Source organism: Cygnus atratus, chromosome 1 (assembly GCF_013377495.2).
Source record: "Cygnus atratus isolate AKBS03 ecotype Queensland, Australia chromosome 1, CAtr_DNAZoo_HiC_assembly, whole genome shotgun sequence".
NCBI lineage: Eukaryota > Metazoa > Chordata > Aves > Anseriformes > Anatidae > Cygnus > Cygnus atratus.
The window spans coordinates 26,365,164-26,384,810 of NC_066362.1; the positions used below are offsets into that span (position 1 = coordinate 26,365,164).

The 19,647-nt window shown below is 42.6% G+C and overlaps 1 protein-coding gene across 1 annotated transcript in view; it reads right to left on the reverse strand.

Moving 5' to 3' along the window:
- Nucleotides 1–1,234: 1,234 nt before the first annotated feature.
- Nucleotides 1,235–19,647, reverse strand: part of CFTR (CF transmembrane conductance regulator) — a 76,107-nt gene continuing 57,694 nt past the window's right edge. The window contains 6 exon segments of the mRNA XM_050708191.1: nt 1,235–1,441; nt 2,912–3,017; nt 4,095–4,267; nt 6,817–6,906; nt 14,299–14,454; nt 16,309–16,551. Coding sequence (XP_050564148.1) covers nt 1,235–1,441; nt 2,912–3,017; nt 4,095–4,267; nt 6,817–6,906; nt 14,299–14,454; nt 16,309–16,551 — 975 coding nt within the window.

The window sequence follows — 19,647 nt, forward strand, 5'->3', positions numbered from 1 at the left end:
GGTGGGCTCCCACAGGGGAGGGCCCTGGGGGGCAGCTCCACGCATGTTTATTTTTTCCAGTTAAAGAAAGTAAAAATAGTAACAGAGGTCTGTACCGCTAGTGCACAAAGACAGCATGGGGCAGGGCCCGGCCTAACTCTGAGGGTGCCCATGTTCTTGACAGTGTGGTGTGACGTCGAAGACCAGTGGCAAAAAAAAATAAAAAGAATGCAATCCAAATATAAAACTTTTTGTACAAATATATTTTTTCTTCATAGTACATAATCACTTTGAAAATACATCATTTTCTTAATAAATGTTTGCAACAATATTAAAATAAATAAAATATCCTAGAGAAAGTTCAGTTTCATCACAAAACTGCAAACCAGAAGAGTATAAAAATTGATTTCATTATTAAAGTCTACTTCAGAGAGGTTTCTCCTTTATTTTTATTTTTTTTTAGGCCACAGTAAGAAGTAAAGGTGCCAGACCTACATGTGCAGACTGTTAAGAGTTCCTCTGCTAGGAGTCCTGTCCTTTGGCGTGCGCTGCTGTCAGCCTGAGGGTGTGTGCAGGCTTGGGCCAAGCCTCCCAGGTTTTCCGAGGAAATCACAGTTCTCCTGTAACTGTGGAGACATGGCAGATGGTGACAGGCTTGCCAGTCAATATCCTCTCTTCCTTCATTATCACCTATGCGCACGGAGTTGTGCGCTGCTATGAGAGGGCATTTGGCCTTTTCTGCTAGGGAGGAACTGCCGTTGCTGCATGAAGAACAAAGAGGAGGAAGTATGCTGTGCGAGTGGCTGATAGTGTCTCTTAATTTGTTCACAGGAAGTGAATCCAGAGAAACCTTTTACATTTTGATCTTCACATTTTCCACCCAGGTTTGATTATTTTTCTAACATTCTGCCTGCTGCCTGGACCTCTCACCCCAGCAAGAACATATCTAAAAGTTTTCTGAAACAATTACATTGGGCTAAGCAGGTTACTTCTGCATGCCACCTAGTTTGTACCGAATTAGAGCAGCTTGTGAAAGGAAGTCTCATTTTACCGTTAAAAGTGGCATGTCTTCAAGGAACATAAGAACTCGCACACAGAAGGGAAGTCATTCCCAAATGCACATGCAGTCACTGCAGCGAATGCCTCCTGCAAGGGTACATTTGTGTGCAGTCCTACAAGTTCAGAAGTGCCGGTCCTGTCACTGCGGGGCACTGCTGAGAGCTTGCTCCAAAAAGAGGGGTGCCCACACCACATCTCACAGCCTCGTCTCCTGCACTTCTTCCTCTGTCTCCTCCTGCAAGGCAGTGATTTTGGGTCTAGGCTTGTGCTTGCTGGAGTTCCTGCGATGTATCGGGAGCAGCTTAAGGCGATCAGCATGGCTGATGGCTTGCCTGAAGGAGCTCTTTTCATTCAGCAGCTTCTGAATCGATTCATATTGCTTCATCTTGTTGTCCTCGATTACCTGAAGAAACATTTCACTCCATTAGATGAGCAATGCCAGTGCTGACAGAGTCCAGCTAACACAGCTAACAGAGCAGGGGAGAGACATGACAGAGAGCTTCTTATACCAGGATAAGTCTAGTTTATGATTTGAAATTTCTAATTACAACCATAAGAACAGCCGTTAAAAACTCAACATGTGGCAAAGGTGCCAACTGCTCAAGTTACAGCATGCCATTGGGCTGGTTTGTTTCTCCTGAAGACTCAATTTTTAACGCTGAAATGACTTGCCAAAGTCCCCAGGTACTGTGATATTTCCCTGGCACTGCTGAGATGATGCAGTTATGGAAGTGTTAACTGCAGGACTATTACAACAGAGTTATCTCACAATGAGAGGGAGATGGCTGCCAGCAAGGTGCCAGAAAGCCTGCTTTGCTTTCTTCCCAACAAACAAGGAAAAGACAGCTCTCCTCTGCTTGGAGGGACAACAGATTTGCCCAGTGAGGCAGTGCCAGCCTGCACTGTCGGAAAGGAAATGACAGGAGAAAAGCCAGCTTCCCTCGCTGTGCACTTCCAGCACAGGTCGGATGAGAAGGAGCTGTTTGTTGGCAGCTGTTTGTTAGCAGCTCTGCTTAGGCTGTTCAGAAGGTGGGAAACCTCCCGACACCGGCTGCAGCACAGCCATGCCCAGCACAGGCTCCGGGTGTTGGCAAAGGCTGAGGCTGAGTGCCCAGACAGGAGCAGGGCACCCAAAAGGGCATGCAACCTGCTCATTAACCATCCCGTTCCAACTCCAGGCCTTGTGCCTCCCACTGTGCAAGTGCACCCGATCAGATATACTTGGAAAAAGGTGTTTCAGTCTGCTAATGGAATGAAGATCCTCTCACGTGGAAGAGTAAACAAACTACAGAGAAAGGAATGTCGTTTTTAAGAACAATTATGTAAGTTGCATTTTATTTCCTTTGCTAACCATTTTTATATAAAAAAGGAAATACCCCAAGACCTTAATGCTTTGCCACCTTGATTAAACAAGAAAGGAATATTCAAGTGGCTTTATGAAAGAAATCAAAGACTCTGACCATTGGCTATTTTCTCCAGAAAGCCCTCTTCCCTCTGTACCCTCCTATCACCCAAGAACAAGTGCAGCCAGTTCTGCTTCTGCTGTTCAGTCCCTAAGCCATTCGCCAATGCAGAGCACCAGGATCAGCAACCAGCTAGCCTGTAGTGGTTGAAAGGGAGGATCCAGCGCTTCCAGGCTGTGACCCAGCTCATCTGGGCATAGATGGCTATGACAGCCCCTGGGGAAGAGCAGACAGGAGCGTGTTGCTCTCATGCAGGTGACAAGGTTGCTCAGCTGATGGATGACGCCCACTGTGAGCTCGGAGCAGCAGACTTCATCAGTACAGCCATTGCCATCAATTCCGCTCAGCACATGTTGTGCATTTGTCAAACATAATGAAATAACTGTCCCCAGATTACGAGAAATGCTCACCAGAAACCGCTGGCACTCCAGTATCGCTTCCAGCCTGTGCTCAGAGAGTATCACAGTGCAGTCTGCGAATGCGTGCTTCAGAGTTTTTCTAATCACTTGGGAAGTTCTGAAAGGCAAATAATCATCGGTGTTCAGACTGCAGCATACATGCCCGCACCATCTGTAACTTTATTCACAGTATTTAATCATCTAGCTGCATGGTGTAAAGCTGACGTGCGTGTACACCAGCACGTAAGTACAGTTCTGCAGTGTCTCAGCACGCTGCACTTGTGCTGTGAAAGCACCCATCAGCTATAACATGAAGGCTGTAACTAAACTTCTCTGATCCTCCATGCAGAACTACTAAAATGTATCTCTAAATATGCTACACAACACGCACATTCTTCCAGCCTAATTTACATTCTTGCTGTCTGAGCTGGAGATAAGTCAGCTCAGAGTGTTGAATTCACTCACTGTGAAATCCCAGTCTGACATAAGCTCAGGGGGACGGAGTCTCTTCCCCTCTGTTAATGTTTACAGTGCCCAGCATCCTGCAGTTTCAGCGCTTACCTTGCATTGTGATGGTAATAGAACAGCAAGGAATAGCATGCTACAGCACTGAGCAGAGGTGGAGGAACACCCAAGGTTTTCAAACCCTGTTTTAGAGTCTGTCTGGCTTTATGGCCTCGCAGGGCTCCCCGAGGCCACTTTGGGTCCCACCAGCTTGCATTAGGCAGTAGGACGTTGGGCTCTCTGGTAGTGCTCTGTTTGTTCCAGGCTAGCTTGCAGCACAAAGCATACACCCCCGCAGGCATGCAAGGGTGCAGCGGCACTGAGCATGGCCAGTGACCTGTTTGGCCTTTCCCTATGGACAATTCAGCATGACGCAGATGGGTACGGTGCACGTGGCTGCACATCCCACCCCCTCCTTCACATCCTCCGGTCAAAGCGGGACAGCCTGCACGGCCAGACTGCTGTCAGCAGACTAGGAATGAATTGCTGCCCTGACAGAAACAGCCTCGGACTGTGTTCTTCCCCATAGGCACCCTCTGAGGTCGCACATTTTATGCCTCCCTTTTCACCAAGGTCTGTTCCCGAAGCTGAAATCAGATTTAGTACCAGACCAGAGAAGTTACAAAAGGTCTCTTTAGGGGGTGCTGCCTGACTGGTTTTCTTATTTTGTAAGAAAAGAAATGATACATACACAGGATCTAGGTGAGCACTCGGTTCGTCAAGCAGCAAGATTTTAGCTTTACTGAGGACTGACCGGGCAAGGCACATTAACTGTTTGTGCCCATGGCTGAGGACACAGCCACCATCCACAAGAACGAAATCCAACTGGCCTGGAAATTGCTCAATTACAGACTTCAGCCCAACCTGCCGGAGAGAAAAAGGAAAAGTCAGTGAGGTACAGTTACTTCTCATTGTGGGTATGACGACCAGTGCCTTTAACTTCCTTGCCTTTCACTTCTGACAGTAAACAGAAAATATAAATTGATGAAGACAAGTATCTGTCCTATGAAGACTACAAGCTGGATGGTGTGAAAAGCATTGAAATATTTGAGCCATACAACGTGCTAGGATTTATGTTGGGAAGCTGAGAGTTAATACTCCGTTTGTTTGTCACATACAATGACTTTTGGCATTTTGACCAAAACCCTCTGAGTTAGAAGGCTAGGGAAAGCAATGAATTTTAAACTTTTTATCCAGAAGTGATGTGCGTCATTGGTAATGTTAAGGAGAGAGATTTTTGAAAGGAAACCAGGCCTCTTTGGTTACTAGGAGGGTAAAAAGAAACAAGCAAAATTCACATGCTACATTACATCAACAGAGAAAATAACCCAGGTCACCATGGTGGTTGTCTCTATGCCTCTGAGAGCATTTCCATCTGCTCCTTTTGATCTCTCAAAGGTCCTGTGCATTTTGCTCAGCCTGAAGGCATCACGGGCTTTCCTCTGGCACCGATGGCAAAATGTTGAGAGGGGTGCTTGGGATGGGAAGCTGCTTCACTCGTACCAGAAACTGAAACCCGGCACAGGAGGTGTTTTCTGGTTGTTTCTGCCAGAGCTCACATCGGGAAGTGCATTGTGTTCACCCCAAACCTTTGCATCTTCCATGTGTCCAAACTGGCCACGCTCCTTGGCATTTACAGAGAAATGGTTGTAAAATATGAGAACTAGAAAACATATGTGAGTTGCATTGCTCCAGAATACATTATAAAACTGCAATGCAACCCTAGTGGATTATGAAGAGCCCCGCCTTGAATTTTTGAAATATTACTGATCTGCAATTCATTTTCGTTCCAGGGCAAAAAAAAATGGAATTATTCCTTTGTGCTTCCTTTTTATGTGAAAACCATGTGAAACTGTGGTGCGTGGGTACGTGTGTTGTATTTTGGAAGAGTTCATGCGTTTATTTATAAGCAAATCAAGGCTGCTGCATTGTTCTTCACTCCTCTTTCTAACATAAATGCTGCCATTTAATGAAATTCTGCAACAGGTTTTCAGCTGGAAAAGTTGCTTTCTTCTTAAAACTGCATGAGGATCCTCTCGGGTTCAGCCCGCTGCCTGCAAGAGCACAATTTAGCCCCCAAAGTCTGACAGATTCAGGTGTTGAAATATTGGGGCAATGAAAAATGAAACATCTGACATTTGTCCAGACTACACCTTGCTCTCTGCAGCTGATTGCAGGGAACGTCAAAAGCTTCTGCTGATCTCAGCAGCACTGTCTAAATCCTCAGCAGCCACTGTGGATCCGGGATAAGCTGGAAGTCAGCTTTCTTTCTGTGCCGCGCTCCCGAAGTTACACTGACTCATTGCCTCTAGTGAGCCAAATTTCAAGAGCATGAACTTTGTAAACAATCAAATCACTCCTACTAAAAAGTATTACAGCTCTTTTTCTCTTCTATTTGCTTTGCACTCTCTTGCCTATTAACTCAAAAACTCCGTATCACATACAGATTTGCCAAACTCCCTAGTGATAAACACTTGAAAATTTTTTTCACACAGTTACAAATACAGTTTAGCTCTTTGAAAACACACCCTGAAAACCACCCTCAAAAGCAGAAGAACTCATCTTTTTCAAGAGAGGGAATGTTAATTGACATTCAACTTTTCCCCCCAGTCTCAGGAATCAGAGAACCACAGTGCTGAGTGCTCCCTTGTCTCTGCTAGGACTGGCTGAAAAGCTCCTGTCACTTCATTTAACCAAAAATGTAGTGATGTTTTTATTTAATAGTAAATTATGCATGGAGAGTGTCCACTTTCCCCTTTTCCAAAGACAGGAAAGAAATTATATAAAGCTCAGACTGAGAGCAGAGACAGAGTTTACCTCCTGGACGGGAAACGAGGAAGCTTTCAGATTAACTCCCACACTTGTAAGCATTTTATGATACTTGAGACTTGCTATGAACAGGGAAAATGGCACCAATTCATTGCTGAGTCTGTATTAATTAGGTCATCTGTAACTTGGAAGGAGACACCTGCTTTCTAGGCTGCAGCACTTCCCCTCCCTTAACTCTCAGCAGCCTTTTCTTTGGGCACGGTATACACCCATGCGATTTATTAAACACTATCAGAGCCAATAGGTGGCATCTTACAACCATAATCGGAAACAGAACTGTAAAAATCTGGTTCCTAATCCTGAGCAATTTGAAAACAAAAACGTTGCTAAAACCTCAACATAAAATTAAATTAGAAGAAAGAAAACTGCACGAATAACTCAGACTGTGCTGTGCGGAAGTTTATTATTTCTTTTTAACTCTGACAAAGGCAACTTTTTTTTATTAGGCAATAAGGAAACGCGGTTTATAGCCTAGCATTATCTTTTCTCAGCACTTTGTTGAGATATGCCAATCATTTGACCTACGCTGTACCCCGCTGTACGCACCTCACCAGAGGGACACAAACAACACTGAATGGTTTTACCTCCTCTGCAACTTTCCATATTTCTTCATCATTCCATTGCCCATAAGGATCCAAATTCTTCCGAAAAGTTCCGGAAAATATAAACACTTTCTATGGGAAAAAAGACATGCACATAGATAGATAGACATGAAACATCCTGTAAGGCATTGCAAATTGTAAAGCATGCAGAGAAAAAAAGTCACCTTCTACAGTTACCAGCTGAAGTTTATTGCAGATTTTTAAAAATTATGGAAAACATTGTTTAGAAAAAAAAAAAAAAAAGTGGTTTCAAAAAAACTTATGTTTAGTTTTTGGCAATTTTCTTTGTTAGAACTTACCCAAACTTGACTGAAAAACGTTAAAAATACTGTTTCAGCAGTTTTCAGAATAAAAGTTTTTCTGTATTTTAAGTTCGGAATAAGTCTTTCTAAAATCATTTTGATTCTTTATTATTTGAAACATAGAAAAGACCACTAACCCAAAGTATGCGTTTCCACAGTTTCACTTTGAGACAAAAAACCTCATGGATATTTGGCTATATTCAAGGACACTGTCTTAAGTCGTTCCTCATCAATGAATTTGTCTTTTCCCAGCCACTTGTAGTCCAACACATTTTAGCATCTTCCTGTTACCTGACACTTCACCATGTCCCAGTCCTATCTGCAAAGATGTTTTCAGTCTCTCTCCCGGTGTCACGACCCTGGGATGTGACACAGCACAACTGATTCATGAGCGCAGCACCAGCTGGCTGCTCGCACAAGAGGCAGCACTGATGGATGCTACATCCACTGTGATCTTCCTTCTCTGTCCTCTGCCTTCCTGATGTCACGGAGGATGATGAGGATGCACATTTCTCAGCACTGAGAGTGCATGCTTCTTGCTGTAAAGTTTACTACTGAATTCTGCTTTTTTTTTCATCAGTTTAGACAAAGAGATTTAAACAAACATCCCTTAGATACATGTTTTGTGGCTTGAAAAGCAATGACTCAGACGAAATTAAATATTTGTTTAATCTCTTTTTACATGGGGTGGGCATGTCAGATTGGTGGAAATGAGGTTGTTCAAGTGACACTGAGGTTGCACAACATTTCTTATGAGATAACACTAAGCTGCTGCTTTCTATGCTGCTTGGTACACCTGCTGCTTACAGCAGGGAGAACTTGCTCTCAAAGAATGTACCATGTTGGGAAATACTACCATTTGCATGCTCTTTCCTTGTGAATAAGGAACAAATATCAAGAGGAAGGATTTGAGACAATTATTTTCCTCTCCTTTTGTCTTCCTAAAATAAAATATTTATTTAGAGATGATATGTTGAAATGCAAGTAATTCACAGCCAAATAATTCCTGGCTGAAATTAAAACAAGTCTTGGTAGTCCAATGCTACTGAAAGCAGCGAAGGACTAGCTGCTCTAGCAGAAAAGGGCTGAGCAATATAGTTAGGAGATACTTTCCCAGAGTGTGGCCTGTCAGCTACAATTTCCGTCTGACCTAACCTAGGAACTTGGCATTCTTTCATCAGATTTCAAAGTGATTTATACACACGTTTACATTAATCATTTCATTATGATTAATTAGGAGTTTAAAAGTAACAGCTTAAAATAAATCATTCTAATTAATTTACTTAATTAAGAGATGCAGACCATTGCCAATAACTTCTGTGGTGTAAGAGGGAAGAAAGTACCTCGATCAAGAGAGCAGAGGAGAAAACCAAGCCCAGGATGCTGCCCTGCAGTCACTGGAGGTGCTTACCTGAGACCCCTTCACTGCTCCACGAGCAAGAACCCAACTGAGCCTCAGGGGAGGCAGCAGAGTGCACAGCTAACAGGCATTGAGTTACCTTTGGCAGATACCAGGGAAAGAGCAGTGCCTTTCCTTTATAATCATCATTACCTTAACACTGAATGCTCAGTGCGTGCAGCACCGTCCTTCCCCCTGCCCTGTGCTGGTGAGTCGGTGTGCGTGGGGCTACGTGTGTGCAGCAGGACTAGGGCCTTTCAAGCAGCACTTTCTGTCAGTGCGGTGGAAATAAGAGTGCCATGGAAGCAGGGTCAGACACGGTTTTGTTCGCACGTTGAGCACCATCCACTTAACTAAGGGAATAGGTATTTTCAGTTCTCACTGGTGAAGAATAGTTAACTGAACAAACCAGTTTTAAAGAAGATAGGTCTGAATAACATTCCTGCTGAAGTGCAGCAAGGAGAGAAATAAAGGGAACTACTTTCTTCAGAAACTGCTGTTATTCCTAATAAGTATGCTTTCAAGAAGTAGGGCATGAAAAGCAAGCTATTCCCCAAAACACACTTTTTTTTTTTGCAAGGTAAATATTTAATTGTCCCAAATTCTGGTATTTTCTCTATTCATTTCAACACCTCCTTCCTCCTAGCTCATTAGAAACCACATAGGCTTCACTTGAGTAAATATGGTGTTAGTCACACGGGCCGTTTACAGTCCATTTAAAAAGAAGCAGAAAAAGAAAAAAAAAAAAAGTTATTGAATGCTACAAGATTAAAATGAAAAAAAAAAAAAAGAAGAATAAGAAGAACAAGGAGGAAAGTGACTCCATGGGTTTATGCGTCATTTATAAATATGGAAGAAGTTGGAATAAGGAAAGTGCTGGAAGGGGAGCTGGATGGCTGGGAAGACTGGCAGTAAATCTGGAACCATTTTTTCCTTCTCAATCACTTGTTTGTATTCACCCAGGATGATGATGGGTGTGATCACACAAGAAATAGTTTCTCAGAGCTGACACCTATCCACAAGCAAAAAGGCTTAGGAATATAAATACAGTCATGTTTATGTTCTGCCCACCCCAAATATTGTAAATCAACCCCTCTAAAGGGCACTAATCCCCCTCAGTGGCTAGAGCCTCTGCATATTGGTTATGGTGTTGGGTACACACAGTTTGTGCAGATAAGCTCCCTAAGTGATTTAAGTGTTGTGTAGAGAACCAAGACCCTGATGTACCTATGGAAAGGCGTACAGAAGAGTCGAGGATCAGTTTACAAGAGGCTAATAAGGAGTGGAAATATCCTGGCTGTGAGCAGCTGCTGTCACAAAGGCCCACGCAAGCCCTGAGCCAGACCCATGGGCCAGCACCCCTCGCTCTGCTCTTCTTGTGAACCCTTCCTTGTTCCCCTATGCCCAGGGCTGGAGAGCATGTGCAACCTTAGCAGGACCATGACACCAGCTGCTCACACAGAAAGTTAAAGTAACGGCCATATCACCTCCATGTTGCCTCCTCCAATTCGTAAATATCATGGCAACAATATTAACACGAAAGAAAAATGAATTTTTTATCTGAATGCCTTAGTATTAGGTACGGAGATTTTGTTTTTGTAAATGTCCTTTAGTGACTGCATTGACATTAAAATATTTACAGTCAACCATAAGAGCATGTGAGCAATGAAGATCTATGGCAAATTTTATGGAACCAGTTCTGTAAGGTTCAAAGCTCTCCTAAAGGTACTAAAACCCTTGCCTTCCATAGGTGCTGTGCTCCTGGAAGCACAGGACCCACATGCAGAGGATAACTGGCACAATGTCCTGAATGAGCACGTGGGGTTTTTACTGATCTCCACTCTTACTGATTTTCTGTGCATGGGCCTGGGGCAGCAGATGCTCCCAGGTGTGGTGATGCTGACATGCCTTGATGCCCTGCAGGAATCCAGACCCTCACATTAGTGCCTCCAGGGCGCTGGGCTTCCTGGCACAGGAGTGACTGGGGATGGTACAAAACAGCCACTCCTGCAACTTCAAAGATGATGCTGGAGATGGACAGACAGGCAGATGTAACAAACTAAGTGAGGTGGCTACTGAAAAACTGGAAGTACATAGGTGAAAGTTGTAAAATGTCACTTCTTAGGTGAAAAGAAGGAAGAAAAGGGGGTCGGCTGGCAATCCACTAACAGGAGTAATCTTGTTCTCCATACTAAGCTTGATTTTAACTCTATATGGAATATTTACAGGTAGAAAATGTTGTGAGATCTGCCAGGATGATTAAATGTCTAAATATGAACAGAATAACACTCGAGGCTCAAGGAAATATCCACTCTGACACCTTATGGATCTAGGTTTCTCCTCTTTTGTTTTAATGGGAAATTGGCTCTAGATCTCTTGTTCTCCCTTCAAAGCCAAATTTCTGAAGGCTTTTTCATCAACCTAGCTCCATCAAATACTTCAGGACATAATCTGCTTGAGGACCAGTATGCAAAAGAGCTTCAGTGTGATGAAATCGGATGCAGCTGGCTTTCCTCACCAAACACACTGGAAATGTGGTGGGGAAAGTCTTGTGGAAGAAGCATCAGAAAGGACTGCCCGTAAAAAGGGATGATGGGCTGTGATTGTGCTTCCAGCAGCCTGTTATCGCTGAGTTACTGTTTTACATGAGAATTACAAACATCCTGTAGGAGCAGAGCTGTGGTCGAGGCTGTGCTTAACCAGCGCCAGCCTTTGATGAGGTGCAGGAAGGAACTTCCTTGTGGGTGCTCCAGGAAACTTGTTTTATGTGATTTACCAGTTCGTGCACTGACAGCTGCATTTGATATACTGAAAGGAGCAGATGGATCTTTGCCTTTGCTCTGGCTCAGTGTGAGCCCTGACTGCCTCTCAGGCTTTTTCAGCACCTCCTGCCTGGAGCAGACTGCAGTATGTGCCACTGTTAGGACACTGTAGGTGCTATGCAGACATCTATTGATGGCATTCCCATGGAGAAAAAGTTTTTTTTTCCTTCAAATTACAAAATTTAGGAGGAGAAGAACAACGCTGGAAAATTTTCATGAGGAAGCATGCCTCAGGTCAAACTAGCTCCGTTCTCTTGTTGTTAGTGCAGCCTCTCTCCTGAGGCTGTGAACATCCATGTGTTGTTATAGGCCAGCCTCCCAGGAAAGGAAAGGTGACTTTCTTTTTTTTTTTTTTTTCCATTCTGAAGCTGCAGGTGAATGGCAGAGAACAAAAGGCACTCTTTGTTCTGCTGGGAAAGGCGGAAGGCATAAGTAATTTCTCTTCCTTGCTGGGAAAATACTGGTGAAAACATTATTTCATTCTGTATGTGGGAGCTTTTGAGGTATAATGTGAGGTTCCTCAGAAAGAGTTTTGGACAGAAGCTGCAAAACGAAGCACGGAAACAGACTGGCAACTCATGTTTTCCAGAGAACACAGGGCTGAGATTTTTTGGCATTGATCCACGTATCATGGACTTCCAAACTGAATTAAATGTGTAACTTTAACAACAAACAATGTGTCTCACTAGCAGAAGAGCAAGTTACATTGCTCACTTAATTAACATTTCTCACATTTGGCTGATGGCTACAGAGTGATGTTTTCAATACCATCAGTGATTCTGTAGAGAGTTCTCAGCTATGGGAATTATTAAACATAGTTTTCACTGCGACAGCAAGGCTACTAGTTAAAGCATTCAGTTTTCTCTTCAGCTCATGCATTCCCAAGGCTAGCTGGAGATGGAAAACAGAAACCCGGCTGGGCACCCACATCCCAAAGGGAAAAAAAAGGTGAAAGCAAAATGATGATTATGGGAGAGACAAGGAAGCCCCTTCTCACACAGAAAGTTACACTATATCACAAAAATTTCCCAATGGAGACAACTTACTCTCACAAAAGCACCCTTCAACAAGTCATATAACATACCTGCTCTACAAACTAAACCATCAAGGCAATCTTTGCCAATCTAGACACAGGTGTATTTACAATCCGCAGCACAGCTACCTTGACCTGAAAGGGTGACTTGCTTTTCTTGCTTGCATCCAAAAGTCATGCTGACAGCACTGAACCAGCAGTAATAAACAAATAAGAGTTTACAGGACTAGACAGAAACGAAAGAGTTGCAGAGCAGAGAAGAAAGAGTGACAGATCAGCTGCCACAGGGCAGCCAGCCAAGCAAGGCCTGGCCAGCTAGGCTCGGCCTGGTGGGCAGAGCTGGGCTGGAAGGAGAACCTGAGCAGTGACTGCCTGGTGTAGCTGGCAGTGAAGGAAGGGGTTGCTCTGGCAAGGTCAAAGTGCTTAAAAATTGCTACCTTTGGGGGAATTGCTTCACCCTCAGCAACTTTGTGAATGACACAAAGATGAATGATGCTGATGATGTGCTGGAGGGAAGGGATGCCACACAGAGGGACCTTGATAGGCTTGAGAGGTGGACCTGTGCAAACAACATGAGGTTCAACAAGGCCAAGGGCAAGGTCCTGCATCTGGGTTGGGGCAATCCCGAGCACAGATACAGTCTGGGCAATGAGTGGATTGAGAGCAGCCCTGTGGAAAAGCACTTGGGGGTACTGGTGAACGAAAAACCATGAGCAAACAATGTGCGCTTGCAGTGCAGAAAGCCAACCGTATCCTGCACTGCATCAAAAGCAGCGTGGCCAGCAAGGTGAGGAAGGTGATTCTCCCCCTCTGCTCTGCTCTTGTGAGACCACACCTGGAATACCGTGTGTAGCTCTGGGGCCCCCAGCACAAGAAGGACATGGAACAAGTCCAGAGATGGTCAGAGACAGAAGCACCTCTCCTATGAAGACAGGCTGAGGGAGTTGGGATTGTTTAGCCTGGAGAAGAGAAGGCTCTGGGGAGACCTTACAGTGGCCTTCCGATGCCTAAAGGGAGCCTGCAGGAAGGCTGGGGAGGGACTCTGTGTCAGGGAGTGTAGTGATAGGAGAAGCGATAATGTTACGAAGAAATTCTTCAGTCAGAGGGTGGTGAGGCCCAGAGAAGCTGTGGATGCCCCATCCCTGGAAGTGTTCAAGGCCAGGCTGGATGGGGCCTTGAGCAACCTGGTCTGGTGGGAGGTGTCTCTGTCCATGGCAGGGGGGTTTGAACTACAAGGTCTTTAAGGTCCCTTCCAACCCTAACCATTATGTAGTTCCATGAATTTCAGGACATGACTCTGGAACTGCACAGAGAGGAAATTATATTACTTCCCACATGCCAGAAGTCCTGCAGGCATAAATAACATCACATGTCCCCTTTTACGTGCACCATGACAGGGTAATAAGAGATGACAGCTAAAAAAGTGAGGATTCCAAGTTGAGGATCAGTTAATGACTAGTTCTGCTACTAGCCTATCAAAGAAAATAACTAATGTATAGTATTCACACACTAAACATAAAACATGATGGTTATAAAACAGGAGGTAAGAGCACCACTGACGGTATTTTTTTCTTTAGGTGGCACTATCTTATTTTGAATCAACGTGAACCATCTCAGAGGCAAAGAGATAAGCAGGCTCTGAACACTTTTGTTTGAGTGTAACTTCTCATTTTTAGAAGAGTTCTTGTAAGAGTAACAGAAATTCTCAAAATGTAGCATTTTCTGCAAATTATCACTTCCATCCCTCCAAATTCCCTTTTCACAAAACCTTTGCCATTTTTTTTCATGCTTCTTATCATAAAACAACTACCTTTCAGCCTAAAGGTACCTTCATGCATATGGATATACAATCAATGAAAATAAAGGCACATAATTGCCCTTTTGCTGCCTATAAAATATTTTAATTACCTGAGGAATCACTCCAAAGGCCTTTCTCCATTGCTGCAAGCTGACTGTGTTCCAGGAGATGCCATCAATCTGGATATCCCCTTCTGTATTCAGCAGTCTTAAAAATGCAAAAAGTAAAGTGCTTTTTCCTGAACCAGTTCTTCCTAAAAGGCCCACCTGCAATGCAAATTCATAAAAGCAAACACTTAATCCTGCTCACATATTAACCACAGCCCAAGGCAGCAACACTTAGAGATCTTAGCAGTGGAGAGCAACCCAAATAGATCTCAGTGGGATGGTGTATGTCATTCATTTGGGAAAGATAAAAGCCTACAGCAAGGGCTGAATGAAACACTGCACCAGGCTCTGCTTTGCTGGTGTAAACCTTCAGAATTAACTAGGAAAGAAAATTCATTAGTCTATGCTTAGCCAAAGGACAGAAATTTGTATATATATTATTTTTTATTCTGTAACCACCAGCCAAAGCTGTGATACTGACTTTTTCAATAGCTGGATTTTATATAGCTAATCTGAATTGTGGGCCCCAAGTGTAGGCTGTGTTTGTATGATGACAATATAAATGTGAAGGTGATGTGAGGACTCTTCCTGCTGCCTGGCATCCTTTCCATCGCAGTGCCTCAGACCAAACACGACAAGCAAAGGTCTATGCTGTGTGTCACCAGCAACCTCAGCAGATGAGAGCTCTCCCCTTTCATGTTTGTTTTTCCCTTGCTTCCCTATAGGACAGAGACAAATCCTCTTCAGTTTAAGGAGCATGCTCCAATTTTGGACGCATTACCTGTGAGTGCAGGGTTCATCAGTGGAATTGGATAAAATGTCTAAATCATAGTCATTGTAAAAGGATCTTTGTCTTAATTGCTCTGCCCCTCCTTTGTACAGTACAAAAGTATCTTTCATTCCCATTACTCCTCTGCTTCAATGGATTTTCCAGGAAGTAAATCAACCAGACTGCAGCAGCACCCACACCTCCAAACTCCAGGAATCACAGGTTGCCTTTTCTCCGAAGGCAGAGTGGTTTCAGGATGGTGCTGCTAGAAGTCAGACCCCCAGTATCAACGTTTTGATGCCCTCAAACTTAGCAGATGGAATATTCAGTTCATGTAAACTAATACAGATCTATGAAATCTGGCAGAGTCTGGTGCTATTCAAACTAGGAGCTTAGAGCTGCCTCATGGCAAGGCCAGAGCATTGTCGCTGAACCTGTTTTCTCATCTAGGTGACAGAGTTAAAATTGGCTCTTCATCCATACAGCTGAAGCGCAGGAGATCTTGCAAGTCTTTCTTTCCACCCTGCTGGGGATGATACTTCAGCATGAACCTCAAGCAGAGTGTTCAACACCTGCCTAAATGCTGCCCTGAAAAGAGAGCTCTTTCTTGAATGTAACCCCACAGGATTAGTTAAGACTGCACAAAATCTGCACAAAGGTTAGCTAGGGGGTTGTAAACCTTTTAAAGAATAGAACTGTTTATTGTTTGCTATATAATAATTTGGCATAGCCTACAACACCCGTGGAACACCCCTCTGACCGCCGAGCCGCTGGTGCGTTGATACCCTTGGCACACCGGCCAGTATTCTTTCGTGCCCTGTTCCACCTGGGTCAGTCTGCCCCCAGCATCTGTGCTCACTTGCACACTTCCCTGTCCACAGGAGGAGAAGGAGACAAGCTTCACGCACTGCAAGAGGACTTGGAGAACTGCTGCATATATATTTTACCTTTTTATTCTGCTCAAACAACCTCACCATGCTTCACTGAGGTGTAAATAGCTTCAAGACTTCTAGGATAATTAAGCCATTAATGATTTTCCTTACGATTTTTGTCCATAGCTAATAATCCTACAGATGAGCTCTTTTTCAGACATTTCTGTCATTCAGGTGATTTTGATGATTACTTTGTTCTTCAATAATTTCATGTTTCCATTTACAAAAACTTACTGAGTCAATAAATACGTTTATAATGACACCTCCGTAGTTAATAGAAGTCAGATCAAAGACAACAAAACAGTGCCTCACCGTCTGCCCTGAACTTATTGAAAAGGAAATGTTTTCCAAGACAGCAGCTCCTCCTTCAATGTATCTGGCCGTCAGGTCCATCACTGTCATTTGGCCCCCGGATGGCCAGTTCTTCTCATCCTTTGCATGCCTGTTTTCAATTATAAGGGCATCTGAAAACTGATTATTCTTCTGTGGCTTAATGTTTTTCATCTCTTCTGTTGGCATGTCAATAAATTTAAATATTCGGCTGACAGACCGCATCTAGGAATCAAAACAAACAGTATTCTAATTATATTTAGTTATCAAACAAAAAAAATTAAATTATTCCTAATTCCTAGCCAGAACAGTGAGTCTCTTTTCTATGTAAGTTATACTGTGATATAATTTTAAAAGGTAGGCTACTTCTCTTATAGAGCTCTAGATTCTGTTTCTCTTGTACTCACAACACTGGCCAAGCATGTGATTCCACTTGCTTTATTTTAAAATTGACACAATAGTTGTTGTTGTTGTTGTTGTTTTCCTTTAAAATGTATTGTGAAAACTGTAGATGAACTGTATATATGAAAGCAAACTATTAACATGAAAGAAATCCTGGAGTCTTCAACTCCTTCATCCTGTAGGGCATTGCCCTGCCTGAAAACTGAATTTCTTTGAATAATGATTAATTTTCAAAGATCAGCAGAATGCATGGAATTTGAAAGCTGCAAAGCTTTATGATCAAGTAAAGAGTATGGTCATCAGACATTATCATTTGAATATTTCTGAGAGATTATCTACAGATTTTTAGAAAAAAAAATGCAAGGAAGTTCCATCATAACTATTTTTACATATGTAATTGTGCATATTATGTGAAGTTATCAAGTTCTGTAGTTCATGGACTTCAGACACAAGTTGCTATCTGCTGATAGCTGTCTTGGTGAACTTTCAAAGAAGCACGGGACTAGAAGGGATCCTCCATATCTCATACATAATCTTTTATAAATGGGTCAAGTATCAGTTAATAGACAGTTAATTCATCTCCTTCATGAGAACTTCACTGCTCAGGTCATCATAAAACATACTTTTAATTCTATGGGCAGGTTTGTTCTTGGGCATTTTTAAATTTTAAATTCTAAACAGTTCTTTTTTTCCTAGCTGCATTCCCCACCTATTTGTGGAGGGCCATCTCAGATCGAGTCACCCTTTATTCTCCAGGACTAAAGAAAATCCAGGTTTAAGCCTCTTTCTTAACATATGCTCTCTTTCTCCAGACATCCCACTTGAAATTAATCTTTCCTGTCTGAGCAGAACATATACAGCATTTCGGACGATGTTTACAGGGACATGGTACAGATGCATTGATACTTTCCTACCTATATTAACCATATCTCAACACATATTCTTTACTTCACAATCACATCTCATAGTCATCCTTTGATCTAGCAGTGGTCAGCCAAGCTTTCCTCCACCTCAGGCATTTCTAACTGAAGAGATCCTTACTTACAAGAGAGGTTATTCTTAGCAGTCTCTAAGTTAAGCCTTTGCACTTTGTTTACTGAAATCTGTTTCATATTTGTCATCTGAGGTCACCTAACACCTTTTAACTCTCAGTGTTCTTTGTGCTGACACTGCCCTTCAGCTTTGTGCCTTTGGCAGATTTCTTCAACACAATTTTTTTTTCCTTTGTTGAGAGCATTAGAAAAAAAAAGATTAAAACTAGCTCAGTCACAAACCTAATCTTTGTTGAGTAGCCTGTCTACAGCTTAATACTTACTGCGTAATGCCATTTCCTTTCTATCCAATTCATTAACTAGTTTACAGTTTTGTAATAATCCTGATCTCCCTTCATTTATATAATTTCTGAAACAGAGCTAGAGCCAATGCTTTCCAGAAGACAGATCAGATCAGATCTACTGCATTACTTTTGTCTGGAAAATAAATCATCAAACACAGTTATCAGGTTAGTCTGACACAACCTAATTTCAGCAAACTTGAGTTTATTCCCTCTGTAAGCACTACATCTTTGCTTACTCCTTCAAACTAGTTTCTAAAGATTCTGCCATCGGACTAACAAACTGATGGTGGCATCAGTGACTTCTAATCTCTCCTTCTCAACTGAAAGTACCGTTTGTTATTCTATCATGTGTCACCACTGCCGGACTGGTGGGTTCATCTGAAGCAGCAGTTACCAGATCTCCAGCTTCTCAGACAGTTCTTTCTGAATTCTGTGGTGAACTCTGAACTGGGTCCAGTGCCACCCAGTCTGGGTGTGTTGATCTGCATTATTCCAGCCCAGTTTTACAGGTTTAACTGAAATGCCCAACTGCAGAGCCCAATCATGTTTAGTTAAAGACTCCACTTTTAGATGGACCAACTCACTGGTGATGTATGTAACTCTCCACTGACTGTACAGGAAATTTAGGGAGACCAGGATTATACCTTAGGTGCTTACTTGCATTATGCAACTACAACTAGGCTGTTTTTTTTGTTTGTTTGTTTGTTTTTGGTGTTGTTTTTTTTTTTCATGTAATTTCCTGTTCAGAGATTATAAATCCCATTCCTACCTTCCGCTCCAATTCCGACTCCCAGTATTAAACACTGTCATTACTGAAAACTGAGACCAAATATTTATCTAAAGCTTGGGCCATTTGCAAATCTAACACTGATTTTGTCAAGTTGTGCTTCTCTTTATGCTTGTTGATCTACAATGCATAGCTTGTTTTGGTTCTGTGGAGACTGTCATTACTAATATGCTTCCCGAGAATGTTGCTAATCCCAGTGGTTTTAGAGTCTCCATAATTTCCTACTGCTATTCCCATGATACACAGGAAACAAATTCCAACCCCTCACTTCAAGAAGACATGAGTTTCTTCTACAACCAGGTTCCTATGCACTTTAGTTCACCTAACTTAATTAACTACAGTCTTTATTTTGCCAAAATTTTACTTTTGAAAGCAAGAGTAAGCTATAAGACAGTGTCAATTCTTATTGGTCATTAAGTCTTTAACAAAATAAGTAAGTAAATATATACACACATTGCTACTGCATCCAGGACTATTTGGGCCTTATTATTAGCATTTGTTCTCTAATCTGTACTCCCAGATCTCTCTCTCTAAAGACATTATGGAAATCCCTTTGTACATCTTTGACCTTATTAAAATGTTTTTGTATTCCCTCTGTAAACTCATTCTACTTGATGTATTATCATTCCTTCCTGCTCTTCAATCCAGATTGAAATATTGTTAGGTGGATTTTCAATTTGGAAGCAAATATAAATAATACCAGGAACTATTAGGAAAATTGCTTACATCTCTCATCACCTTGAAGCAAAACTGTGACAGAAGTTTTGAAAGGCATGCTAACACCCAAGCCTATCGA